The sequence below is a fragment of the Rattus norvegicus genome, chromosome 11 (assembly GCF_021556685.1).
Source record: "Rattus norvegicus strain SHRSP/BbbUtx chromosome 11, alternate assembly SHRSP_T2T, whole genome shotgun sequence".
NCBI lineage: Eukaryota > Metazoa > Chordata > Mammalia > Rodentia > Muridae > Rattus > Rattus norvegicus.
The window spans coordinates 48,296,729-48,310,911 of record NC_141544.1 but is presented as its reverse complement, the minus strand read 5'-3'; the positions used below and the strand labels follow the sequence as shown (position 1 = coordinate 48,310,911).

The following is a 14,183-nucleotide window of genomic DNA, read 5'->3' as shown; positions in this document are numbered from 1 at the left end:
TTTTCCAGCCTTCTCCATTTTCCTCAGCCTCCTCCATCTTCCTCGCCTTCGTCCCTCTTGCTCGACCATTCCCCAGCCTCCGGCATGCTGCTGTGCATACCCTGGTACTTGTGCACTCCTGCGCCTATGCTGTTTGGAGAGCTGTGTACCCTTTCTTCTTCCTTCCTTTGCCAACAAACTCTGCTCCTCCTTCAAGACCTCTTTGTGCTGTTCCCGTCTACGTGCCGAGTTCCCTAGCAAATCAGTCCCTTTTCTTATGACGCCTGACCCACTGGTTCCTTACCACACTGATGTTTTACTCTGCATTCCCTGAGACACATGTATGCTTATTTAAATAGAGGCAGTAGGATTTCATTCTAAAACAGAAACAAGATGCTGCAGGCTTGTGACCCAGACTACTGGCCAATCACAATTCAGATTGAATGCAGTTTAAAATACATGCAGAAGACCAAAGGCTTAGGAGGAAGAAGTGAAGCTGTTCCGACGGCAGGTTTGTCGGAGGCTCTGTTGTCAAGCCTCTACTGTGGCTTTGAGCTTCCTGGTAGTCAAGATAAAAAGTGCAATTGAGGGAAGATGATTAAAGTTGTTCTATGAAAGAGGTAATGCTTATCTCAGCATGGAATCCTACAAGCGGTATCCCTGGAGACCACAGACTTGGCTGCCTCCCTGCAGCCATTGTGGCTGAGTATTGCAACATCCGGGGTCTTCTGACACATTGTGAAAAGGCTGAGAATTACACTAGAGGCAGCCCAGGGAAGTCACCAACAGGCACTGGGGACTCTGGTGACCACATGTGACCGGGTTTGTAGTTCTCAGAGCGGCAGGCGACTGATAGGTGCCCCCGCAACACGACATTGCTGAGCTGGACTGGGAACCAGACAGAGGGACAGGACTAGAATCCCCCATTCCAGCCTCTGTTAGCTCAACAGCAGCTCACCGGCATTTTCATCACACCAGCATTTGTTACAGACGAAGCCACGTTGCATGAAGAGCACATGATACCGATGATAACTGTCACACTTAGCGGGATTTAGAGGATCGTGGGAGTTGCAGGGTGACTGGAAATCTCAGTTCAACAGCTCCCTTTAAACATGAGTAAATAAATATTCAGAAAGATAAAGACTCTACCCCAGAGTCAGCTGCACAGAGGAGTGGGGCCGGAGCCAGTACCCAGACCTGTAAAGAACCCAGTTAAAAAGCTGTAATCAGTCCTTCATCTTGCTCTGTCACCCTCCCAAGCACTCCTGGTGACCTCACCCATTACATCATGTTTCTGTGTGCTTGTGTTGGACTCCTGCCATGCCAACCACCAAACAAGAGAACTGAAACCTTGACGTCAGGGTCCATCTTATCTGTGTGGCTATGGCTGGATGATAGTTGGGGAAATCATGTGGGTTATATGTAAGACTGAAATTTTACAAAATCAAATGATGGCATCTAACATCTGATGCTTACACATGATCGGGCACTAGGACACAGTGTTTGGGGAGCTGTGTCCCTGTCAGGATACACTGCAGGGAACATTGACTGTTGTCATTCTACTGAGAAGACAAGACTACTGATGCCAGGAGAGTCACCTCAGATGCTCCACCCAGTGTTGTAGAAAGCCAGAATTCTAACCCAGTGCTGTATGACTCCTATGTTAACTCTTAATCCCATTGGACACCCCCAAAAAGCTAGAGGGTAGCATAGTGGGGTCTGTTCAATTACCATGAGGCTATACAGTGGCCCTATCCAAGTTGTAGGTGAAGCAAAGAATCATGGGAATGCACAGGAAGCTACAGAATGAGTCTAATTTGTTATATGAGGGTAAAATTAGATTTTCAATCAAAAGTATGAACCTATTGCTAAATGTCCTTCACTACAGGAAAATGGGATGGGGGGACTTTAACCAAAAGTGGGCTAAGTACACATCCAAAGAGAATACAAAGTATTCTTTGGATACAAAGTAACAAGTGGAGTCTCCATTAGTAGCTGCTGCAAAAAGCAACTTAAAGACGAGAGGCTTTATTTCCTATCAAGATTCCAGGTTGCAGTTGGTCATCATGGTGTGGCCACAGTGGCAGGAGCCTGGCATGGTTGTCACATCACTGCCATGCCACAGCCAGGAGCAGAGAGAAATGCATGAGTGTAGCATGCTTGCTTGCTTATGCCCAGCACTATCTTTCCACTTGTTAGCAGTTCAGGAACCTGTGCCTAGGGAATGGTGCTGCCTGCAGTGGGCTAGGACGCCCCACGTCCATCAATGTAATTGATAGACGCTCCCATTGATACACCCACAGACCATCCCAACACAGTCTCTTCCTAGGTGATTGTAGATTGTGTCAACAACTATTATAGCCTCCTAGGTAGGAGTAGGAGCAAGGTAAAAGGCAGTGCTACCCTATAAAAGAATGGATTGGAAAGGAAGCTTTCTACGTTCCTTCTGTTACTTGAGAAAAACAGAACTCTGATGATAAAACCTCATATTTATTTTAAACAATAACAAGAAATAAAGAGAAATAACATTCAAATGGCCAGAGCAGAAGAAAGGGATGAAATGAAATAGATCAATGTAGGGCGGGAACAATGGCTTACAGTGGTTAAGTGCATTGGCTGCTTTTGGAGAAGACCTAACCTCCATTCCTGGTACCACATGGCAGCTTACAACTGCATGTAGCTCTAATTCCAGGGCAGCTTGTGCCCTCTTCTGGTTTCTGCTAGCACTGCCCACACACAGTGAATGGCATACTGAGGAGATACACATAAAATTATTAGGAGGAAAATGAATTAAATTAGATCTTAAGAAAAGATGTGGAAAAAGGCAGGCAAAAAAAAAGACCTTTCAACAAAAGGTCTGAAATCTAGAGGGAACAATAAAATAACTTGCCCAAAGCAGTTATGTAGTGTTTATATAAACATTTTACACACACACTAAAATAATTGGTAATAAATAGCTGGAATGACGCATATTAATCCTTATAAAGCTAACAAAAATATGGAAATAAAAGTTAAAATAAAAGACTGACAAGATTTCAGATAGAAAGCCATTGGGAGGATGACATAGGTTTGTTATTTAATATTGATGACATAAGAATGATGAATTTATTTACCTAGTAACATAGCCTCAAAACAATAAATAACAATGAGGGAAATGAACAAATACATTTCAGTGAGTGAGTTTGATTTACCTTTCTCAGTGATTGATGGTCACGGGCAAAATTATATGTATGTGTATATGTAAATATGTGTGTGTGTGTGTGTGTGTGTGTGTGTGTGTGTGTTCTATAACTCTGCACGTAACATTTAATATATATACATTTAAGCACCCAAAGGAATATTTACAAATATTGCCCTAGTCTCTGCCATTACAAAGGTTAGCAAACCAGAGTATTAGAAATCAACGTTGTAATAGTCCTTGCTCTCTGGGACCAAGAGGATAGTTTAAAATAAACCACAAACCATAATTAGAAATTTGAAAGTTTCAGAAACAGCTTCGAGGAAGTCCTTCTCTTGGGATCAAAGTTCAGTTTGTGGCATTGAGCAGTTTTGAAGTTCCCACCATCTTCTGTGCCTGCTTTGCAAATGGGATCTGCCCATATCAGGAGGCCAGATGTTCAGTCCCATTTTCCCAGCCTAGGTACACATTCGCTGACTTGCCCCAGGCCTGGTTTTGCCAACAAAACTCTTACACTAATCCTTGGATATGGCCTAGGGGCTACATTTTATTTTATTGTATATTCCACATTCTTCATAGCCAAGAGTGGCTTTTATTGTTGGGAAGGGACAATCATGGATAATGTTTCATCGATTCAGATCATGCTTGATCTTATTCAATTGGAAGTGTTTGCCCATTGAAGGGGCTGTGTTTCATGATAGTATGGAGTCTGTTATTGATAACACAGTACCCTTTTACCTAATTTCGGTCAGTATCTGTTAATACTTTTCTGGTGAACTCAATTGGATCTGACTCTTGTTTCAGAGAACTGGAAGAAGGGTCTTCCTTTTTTATGTTAATTCATGTATTGAGTAGCAGATGGGGGGCTCTTCTCTGAAGGCCAGAGGGCAACTTGGGAGAGCCATCTCTCTCCCAGAGCTGTGCGGGGCCCAGGGATCAAACTCAGGTTGACAGGCTTGGCAGCTGATGTCTTTACCCACTGAGTCATCTCACCAGATGCAGATTGTCCTTAGGACTCTGCCTTTCTCACACGTGTCTGCCCCCAACATCAGCATTAAGAATAACTCTATGATGGTGTGCTTAGATGTTTTAATATCCAGTTGGCTAAAGTAAAGTTCATAAACATTTGGACTACCCACCACATCATTTAAGATACAGAAAAGAGTGGAGGGTCTCCGCTCCCTCCCGTGATGTGGCTCCTTGCTCTTTTGCTGTCCTTGGAACCATAATGCCGTGACTATTTCCAAAACAGCTCTACTTTCCAGGAGGAAAGAGGCAGAGTACACAGCGTCTTATCTCCTTTGGCTCGTGTTTTGTTCAACAGAAGCACCTCCTACAAGCTCTTAAAGTAAGAGATAAATCAGGCTCTTGCGTACAAAGGAAGGGGCAGCCCTGGAAATTAAACAGACTATTCTTCTTAGCAGAGTTGACTATGCAAACCTCTCGTGCGGGATTTCTTCTCTGCAGTTGTTACTGTTGGCCAAGCACCTTCACACACTTTATCTTACTAGCTTTTCAAGCCCTGAGTCGTTCATTTAATTAGCCATAGGAAAATAAGGCTAATTCCAGAGAAGGTAACACTTACGCGAAGTCAGAAGGAGGAATCGGAATCCAAACACCATTTCTCTGACTCCCGAGAGCCCTCCCCTTTCATCAGTGAGCTCTCTGTGCTTGGTGTCATTAAAGACACCACTCAAGGCCCCAGAAATTCCTAGTGATTCTGAAATTCCATGCTGTGAAGTGTGACCTCCTTGTTGTTCCCTTCTGTGTGACCCCAACCTCCATCTCCATCCCTAATCTCCACCCCTCAGGTCCAAGCATTATCTCCATCGCTCATCTCCATCCACCATCTCCATCCACCATGTTCACCTGTTTCCTCCATCTTTATCCCTCATCTTCATGGCCCATCTTCATGCCTCTTCTTCATCTGCAGCCTCCATTTCCACCCCCTATTTCTTCGAGAAAACCTGCTAATGGTTTCCTTTGAGCCGAATTAGCTATAAGAGGTAGGTTTGAGTCAGCTCTACTTTATGCCAAATTCCCTGGTTAGTAGTTTGTGCAAATATGGTTATTATTTTATTCTTGAGTGTCTGTGCGTGTGTGCATATGTGGGCATGCACGTGGAGGCCAGAGGACTTCTAGAACTCATCAAATAGGTCCGGCTCACTCACCAGTGAGCTCTATCTTTCTCTGTTTTCCCAACTCCGGGCTTTCATGTGTATTTCACTGGGACTTGAACTCATGTCTTCATGCTTGCAAAGCAGACACTTTACAGATTGAGCCCAGCCCTATTTTTTACTTATTTACTTTACATCCTGCTCACTGTCCCCCTCTTGATTCCCCCTTCCCACAGTCCCTTCCCCTGCCCTTCTCCTCTGATCAGTTGGTATCCTCAACCCTGGCTCTTCAAGTCTCTGCAAGGCTAGGCACTTCCTCTCCTACTGAGGTCAGACAAGGCAGCCCAGCTAGAAGAATATATCCCATGTATAGGAAGCAGCTTTTGGGACAGCCTTCACTGTAGCTGTTCAGGGCTCACATAAAGACCAAGCCGCACATCTGATACATATATGTGGGGATGCCCAGGTCCAGCCCATGTATGTTCTTAGGTTGGTGGTTTGGCCTCTGAGAACCACAAGGATCCAGGTTACTTGACTTTGTTGGTCTTCCTGTGGAGTTCTTAACCCCTTCCCCACAATCCTTCCCCCAACTCTTCCAGAAGAGTCCCAAGATCCATCCACTGTTTGGCTGTGGGTGTCTGCATCTGTTTGAGTCAGCTGCTGGGTGGAGTCTCTCAAAGGACAGCATGCTCCTGTCTGCAAGCATAGCAGAGTATCATTAATGGTGTCAGGGATTGGTGCTTGCCTATGGGATGAGTTGATGAGCAGTTCCTTGATGTTATATAAGTGGGCCAGTAAATTTTCAAGGGATGCCTTTTAGTCTTGTACATTTTTTTAACTGAATAAGTAAAAGTGGAAAACAAAACCAGGTGGGAGATAAAAACCCCAAAACCCCACCAGATCTCTCCTGGAAACAGCCACAGTAGAGACAGGCCAGATTCTCCACAACATGGATGTTGGAGACCTATGGACTTGGCTCTTTTTGGTCACTCTCCAGGATACTGATTCCTTTCCTGTGACTTGCTGAGCTTGGCCACAGGCTTATGCCATCTGGAGATGGGGGCGGAGGTGAGGGGGCTTCTTTGAGACTGACTGGGCTGCGATGAAATTTGCCTTTAAGTTTGATGGAGTCTTGTCTTCCTTCCCTTTTAGATCCTACTCTGTGGAGCACAGACCATGTCCGGCAGTGGCTGGAGTGGGCAGTGAAAGAATACGGCCTCCTAGACGTGGACGTCTTATTATTTCAGAATATTGACGGGAAGGAGCTGTGCAAGATGACAAAAGATGACTTCCAGAGGCTCACTCCGAGCTACAATGCCGACATTCTTCTCTCACATCTCCACTACCTCAGAGAGAGTAAGCATGGCTGTTACCATGTCTACAGACACAGCCTCACCGAGTTCAGACAGGGTGGTCCCAGCATCCTCTTGCTCTCCCTCAACGCCCATATCTGACCTGAGAGACTGCACAGTAGAGCCTCACGATGTAGATGAACAATGCAGTCTCTCCTGGGGACGGGCCAGCAGCACTCCCCCACCCCCACCCCTCCTGGGTTCCCAAGACCAGAAAAATGGAACATGACAGAGAAGTGGCCACATTCACTAGTTTCCATGATGTTCCAGAAGGCAGAAACGGCTCCTTCTTGTTGGGGATGAGCTTAGTTAACATTTCACTAAGCATTATGAAGCTCCCCTTCCCTGCCACATCCGACCTGACTGTAAGAGAGGCTTTGGTGTGTTGTTCAGCTGTGGCATGAGCCTGAAGGATTGCTGCACGGTTTAATTCTGACAACTCTGAGCATGGTTTGAAAGGACCCCATGTGCAAGTGGGTGGAGCATTTCCCTTGGTGGCGTTGCCTGGCACCCATACACTTCTCTCCTGGGTGAGGTCATCCTATTCAGTGTTTAAGGTATTTCCCGTACCACAGGGTTCAGATGGTCCCAGCAGCCCCCGTGCTAGGGCAGGAGGTATATATATATTTCCCTGTCTTCTTTTTGACTCCGTGTCTGTTTTAGGATGCCCCTTCTCTGTCCCTTTATCTCAGGACGGCCCTGTGTTTTGTTTTGCAGCTCCCCTTCCACATCTGACATCCGACGACGTTGATAAGGCTTTACAAAACTCTCCACGGTTAATGCATGCTAGAAACACAGGTAATGCCGGTCCCTCCCAACCCCAGGTGCCGATCTACAGGTGCATGCTTTAAAGTGGAACTCACAGGTTAGACGTTAGAATGCAGATGCAGGAGTGAAGCCATCGGGCATCTAAACACTTTGCCTTATGTTCACCATAATCCCAGGGCCATAAAAGGATGTTTTTAAAACTAATTGCACGAGTTTAGTACCATTCTGATTCCCCGGCATGCCCCAGTGCACCAGTGTCGTTGCTATGGAGGCCGAAGGTCCCTGGTATAAAGGGCCCCACGGACCTGTTGCTTTCCGTGCTCCTTGGTAAAGCAGTGTTTTCTAGAACTCCTTGGTATTTCACAGACAGCTTTGGGTGTTGGAGTTGCCTTGGTTTTTAACTTCTGCACAGATTTGTGTGTTTGCAAAGGGCAGTGGAAGGAGTATTTCACACTTTACGCAAACCCGAGGGAAGCTCTTCTGCCACTTTGGAGAATACACAACTGGTCCCTGATCCAGCACCTGCCTTCCTGTCTCTAACGACAGGTTCTGTCTACTCTCGTGTCTGTCTCATGCCTGAGCCTTGCGGGACTTGACAAGACACTTGGTCCTGATTAACCTCCCTCCATCTCTTGGGGTTCTCTGTGTGTAAACATGTTACTTACGCTCCAGGTCCACATCTACCTCCCATTCTGAGGGCGTCACTGGTGGATGGGCAGCCACTTGCTGATCACCTACTGGATTAGCCAAGGACCACTTCCCACCACACCCTACAGGCACCCAGCTAGAGATGAAAAGCAGCAGGAGCTGGGAAACCTCTTGTCCCTCTCAGACAGGCAAGCCCAACCATGGCAGATCTCCCTGACGGAGCGAGATAGCAGCTCACTGCTCATTCTCCTTTTACTTTAAAATGCCCGACATCCTATGATTTCAGCCCCAGTCTGCTTATTTGTAGTAAGTAGCCTTGGTTTTCAGTGTTCACCACCAGCGTGCTTTTTAAAACATGATGCAAGGTGTTCTAAGCTCCTCCTCCCTGACCTTTATCGAATGTGCCAATGGTCTTGTGGCCAAAATTAGCGAAGAACTTGGTAGACTCATCCTGTCCAGGAAACACCCAAGAGCCGCATGGAGTCCTATGTTCCCTGTTAGAAATTCTTTAACAGTGACTTAAAAATTCCACCAAAGCCCAGAATCCATAGATTTTTATTATAGCTAAATATAGAGGTCAATCAAAGGACAAGGTTGATAAATTTCTAAAGGACTGAATGACAAAGGGGAGATTGCTTCATCTGGGGAGATGACCACTGATCGGAGAAAACACGGAAAATCGTGTATTCGAGTGGAGAGGTGGATTAATTTTGAAGATACTCCATGTAGTCTTAGGCAAAGTGTGTATACTCCTTTCCAAGATCAGTTAAAAAAAATACTTTGTGAATCACATGCGATTTGTAACAAATGAATATCTGTGCCACAGATAATTTTTAATAAAGTAAGATTGTTGGTGGGACACAGGTGGGGGGCTCTGTCAAGAATCCCACAAAGAAATGATAAATAAACACAGCACAATAGTCCACGCCTGAGGGAGACAAACTCATGTCTGAGCAGGGCTCCTGCCTGCTGGGAGCTCCACCAAAGTTTCAAGGCCCCCCACCCCCTGACATCACAGGTTGAGGCACTGTTGCTCAGGTCAAAAGTCACCACTGAGGACCTTCACGCTTTGTTTTCCTTTTGTCTGCAGGGGGTGCAGCTTTTATTTTCCCCAATACTTCAGTATATCCCGAAGCCACGCAGAGAATTACAACTAGGCCAGGTACGCTAACACCCCCGTGTGATGATTGCTTCATTGAGAGACTCCCAGGTGCCCTGCTTAGACCCAGGGCCCCAGCCCGTGACCCCAGGAGCATGTCCCAGACCTGAAAGAGGGCAGTGCTCACTATAGCCAGTCTTTTCTCTGCCCCTGTCGAAGGGCAACTGAGATTCAGAGATGCTGCGTTCCGACACCACAGTACAGGGGCCAAGCTGTGGAATCAGAAACAGATTTAGGGCCTTGAGTAGTAGGTTTGAATATTTGGGCCAATACCTAGGATAGGGACCCCTTGTGCTCCCAGTTAGAGGAGGATTGATGGGCAGTCAGTCTGTCCTTCTGTGGGGAGAAAGCAATTCCCAAATCGCTCATGACCAATTCTCATCACTCCACGAGAAGCCATTTTTCAGAGGAGAAGCATCTGGCATATGATATTAACACTGGAGTCATACTTTATGTCTCTCTTGATGATTGGATTAGGTAATTAATTTACATATCACTCATGCAGAAGTAAACATTTACCTAATGCCAGGCACCAAGCTAGCCTCTGGGAGTGGAAAGCTGAACCAGACTCCAAGTGGTGCCTGTCTTTGGAAAGCTCGCCCGCACATTCCACTAGGCTTGTGGGTTGGTTGAGCGCCTCGTCTGGGTCTGACATGGGGGAGCCGCAGGGAGTAGTAGGAAGGCTTTTAGCACGACGTTCTAGGAGATAATTCAGTGGTGTTAACTCGGCGCCAGAGACAGTCAGTGTTTCGTATGAAGCAGTAGGAGCTGGCAATGGAGGCCCTGCCTAGAGTCCAGAGGCCCGGGTGTGGACAGTCAGGCTCACATGAACACAGTCAGGATGCCTCCAGGGGACTGGCAAGACCTCAGAGGAGAAATCAGTGTTTTCCAGGGAGAGGACACTGAACTGGGGATATATCACCCTGACACACCACCCCTTCTTGGGGACTGTGACTGCCCTGTAAGTCAGAACTCCTCATGGTAGCCTGAACACTGTGGGGATCCCAGTTCCAGGAGGTGCACTGGATTTCCCAGACTCCTACCTTGGTCTGGCAAGCATATCTTCCCCAACCTATGCTACCCCACCTTGACGGTTTGCATGGCCAGCCTGCATGAGTCTAGCTGATGTAGTCCCAGGCTCTGGAGCTCTTTCTTTTGAGGGAGGAAGATACAGTAGCTGGCTGAGAACTGGCTGAATCCTGGTAACACTTCCTGGGGTTCTTCACGCCTGACCCCTGCTCTGAAGCCACGAAGCTTTGGGGTGATGTTAGGCTAATGATCTCTTCTCTGATCTGAGAAAGCTTGCTTCTTTGTTCCTAGAAACCAGGAGAAAGTCCCCAAAGTCCTCTAAGTCCCCTGCCATGTTAGAGCTCGAAAAAGTAATGGACCAGACCCAGTGTGTGCCCTAAACTCTTAACAGCTCCAGGAGAAGCACCAAGAGCATTAAGGAGGAGGAGCTCAGGCACCCTCCTTTCCCCGGCTCCAGGACTTCCCGAACATGCTACCTACATGCGTGTCTCATGCCACACAGGGGAGACTGTGAATGGTAATGGATGATTTGGGAGCATTTTTAAAAAGGCTTCTACCCAGAGCTAAAAATAAATAAATAAAAAGCTCCCTGCGGAACATTCTGGTCTTTAAGATTAATTAGTCAATTTAAAAATTACGTTTCTTTAAAGCCACCTCGGGAATGCTGTTGGCTGAGTTTCAAGGCCAGGGTGTTCGAGCCACTGCAGTAAACAGGTTGGCGAGACAGGACGAGGGCCCCCCACCCCCGTCTGCAGCGCTCACAGGGTGGTGCTGTCACTGTCTAGGTTCGTTTTCTTCACCAATTAAGAAATTAAAAGGAGGGGTTGGGGACTTAGCTCAGTGGTAGAGCGCTTGCCTAGCAAGCACAAGGCCCTGGGTTCAGTCCTCAGCTCCGAGAAAAAGAAAAAAAAAAAGAAATTAAAAGGCAGGGAGTACTAGAGCCAGCAGCAGCAGCAGCAGCAGCAGGGGAAGTCTCAAACACAGCAGATGGAGAATCAGCCGACAGAGAAAGACTTTTATCAGAGGTGAGGAACGACTCAGTGAGGCACAGAGAGATGGACCCTCTGTGGAGCAGGGCAAGGAGGCTTCTTAGTCTGGTGACAGAGACTGGTGTCCCCACTCCTTATGTGTCCTTATCTGTGGCATTTCTTTAGCTTAGCACTGTGCACAGAGGCCGGTAAACACCCAGGGCTGACCCCAGAGCAAGCCAGGCTCCTAGGTAATTAGTCCATGTAGACTCCCGTCTGATCTTCCCTACACTGGAGCTGTCTCACCACAGATTCCCTGCAAGAAAAACCCACAAGTCTTCATGTCCTGAGATTAAAGATGGTCTTCTCATTCTTTCTGTGGGTTACCTCTGCTCAGACCTGCCACCTTCAGAATCTGGATGCCAGGTGCTTCATCCCTCCTAGTCTCCTTCTGCCTCCTGTCACCTACTTCTGAGATACCAACCCAATCTTTCCCTTTTGAATGGCCAACATCTGTAAGGGATTACTTACTCAAGAGCTGTGCGGCTGTCCTTTTGCGTCAGCTCAGGGTTAGGCAGGGCTGTCCAGCCCTGTGGCCTTGCAGGTTGTGACCCATGGATTTGGTTCCCCTCCTGCCTTCCTGTCTCGTCCATCTCTTGTCACGCTCATTGCTTTGCTTCCCATAGTACTAGGGTGAAACTGTAGCTTCTTCCTCTCACCTTCATTGAGTCAACATCTAGAGTCCCTCCATTAGGATGCTGGCACATCGCGTCCTTGAGTTCCGTGGCTTGGTAATCATTCTTTTGGGATGCTGTCTACATTTCTCAGGCTCTCTGTAGTTATTACCTCCCCAAACTCTTCTCCCCAGCTCCTCCGTACAAATTATTCTCTTCCCAAGTCATCTTCTTTTGAAGCCACAGACCCTTGAGGTCTCAGGTTAGTGTGCTAGCCACACTACCTTATAAGGCAGCATATGACCTTACGATATGCTATCTAGACTGCCCTCTCAGGAGGTGGTCACAGGAAATCGAGTCTAGTACCTAGGAGACATCACACAGGCCATTCTGTCCCTCCGCCATCATCACCATGATAGCCATATAGATCAGTAGGGCCTATAGATTACAGATCAATACACACCAAGCATGTTACCAGAAGTAATCGGAGAGTGTAACCTCTACATTTGGCTTTAAGTAGAGTGTGGACTTGAATCTAGTGCCTTTTGGGGGATTCCTCCATGGAACCTTGAAAGTGCTATTGAACACGACTGAGCCACGTGAGGCCACAGCTGTTGCACACTTCAGTCGGGTACGATGTAGACCTTAGACCTTAGCAGTTGGCTTATTCTTGGCTTGTCTCAAGTTCCTGAACAGCCCCAGAGATTTGCGAGCATAGTTAAAAATCCCATAACCATCAACTACCAACACACTCTCCATGTGTTTGATATAAAGTCAAAGAAAAATTTAGAAAGTTTTGGATGGAGAAGAAAATCGAGGTTAGTTCCTTTAAGGCTAAATCCAAAAATTCCTGTTTTCCAGAGCTTTATTGATTGGCTCTACACAGTAAGTGCCTTCCTACTTTGTCTCTCTCATTAGCATCAAGTTCATGAGAGGAGGCCTGTCCATTCCTTCCCATCCCCTTCCTTCCCCAAGGGATCACCAGAGATGCCCTGTAGATATGGCACATGGTGTAGCTACTGCAGAATGAGGGAGAATGCTTCAAGAGCCAGATTCTGTCCTCTGAAATGCAAGTGACTCTGTGGAGGCCACTGGAGCTGGAAAGCCTCACCAGTGATATGAGCCAAAGGAGAATGAGATTTAGTAGAACTTACCCCTCACCAGGGACAGGGACCGGATCTGAATGATCCTCTGGTGTCTTAGGAAGAATGTGGTCGGAAGGTCCATTACAGAACCAGAAACTGATCCTAGCTCCCTGAAAGTTCACGAAGCTACTATGTGTAGGTGCCTACATCAGACGAGTTCTGCCTTTGTACATCCGTGTCATTTCCATAGGGATCGTGGTATGTACCATACTTCTACAGCCACCCCAAGCTGGCTGAAAGATTGCTTTAATATGGCTGCTGTCTTTGCAATCGCTTTTCAGCAGCTACACTAGCAGAAAGTGGCCCCCCTGTGCACAAATGTGTGACAAAGGCAGCTCAAAGGGAATGAAGTGGGCGTTGAGCTGCTCACCAGAACTAAGTTAAAAATATGTTATTTATTAAAAATCCTATGCCCTTCTTTCAGAATGAGTAGCAAAGGTTCATGGGTAGTGATCGTCTAAGCAGCCAGCAGTAGAGGCATGAGCACTGACTCTGCCACCACCCTGATTGTCCTGCATCCCTAGAAATGTCCAAGGTCAGCATTTCCCAAGGTCGCCTCCCCTGGGAGGGGGCTTTAGTGTCACAGCATGTGACCGGTAGCCGATAAGGAAATGTTGGCACAGACTTTCATGAAAGCGAAGGAGACCGGCATATCTACCGGGGCAGCGTGTTTGCGGACATGCTAATCACTGTCCAGGCCGACACCCCAAAGGCTTGGCTGAGCGTTCGGCTCAGTCCAGTGGTTGCGATTTCCAAGGGAGGACGGAACGTGATTACTCATCTTTCCACGGGTTTTATGAATCAAGAGTTTCTAAACATTCGTTCTAGCATGCTCTGTAGTGCTTTCCCCAGCCACGTTCTCCAGTCTCCAAGCATTTATGACTAACGCTTACCTTTCCAGTCCTTCTAGCCGTGTTCTGCCTCCTCGGCCCCAGTAGGTCCCTCTAGAACCTTCCACACTAGACAGTTACAGATTTATAGGTATATCTGTCTAGTCTGGCTAGCTTTCCTGAAGTCGTTATCTTTGAGTAGTGGGAATCTTTCCGAGATGGCTTTTGTTGACAGTAGCATGCGGGTGAGTGGCCTGGGGCCTTGTCAAAACCCTGGCTTTAGTCTTCAGGTTCAGGGTAAGAGTCTGCATTTCCAACCCTCAAGCGTGTCTTTGG

The 14,183-nt window shown here is 47.0% G+C and overlaps 1 protein-coding gene across 19 annotated transcripts in view; it reads left to right on the top strand.

Annotated features, from left to right (window-relative positions):
- The window catches only part of Erg (ETS transcription factor ERG), a 222,192-nt gene that overhangs the window by 194,820 nt on the left and 13,189 nt on the right, over positions 1-14,183 (top strand). For 10 of the 19 annotated variants that reach the window (XM_087575353.1, XM_087575352.1, NM_001437708.1 and 7 more), the window contains 3 exon segments: positions 6,427-6,630; positions 7,344-7,424; positions 9,133-9,204. In XM_087575353.1, the coding sequence (XP_087431479.1) occupies positions 6,427-6,630; positions 7,344-7,424; positions 9,133-9,204 (357 nt within the window). 19 annotated transcript variants of the gene reach the window in all.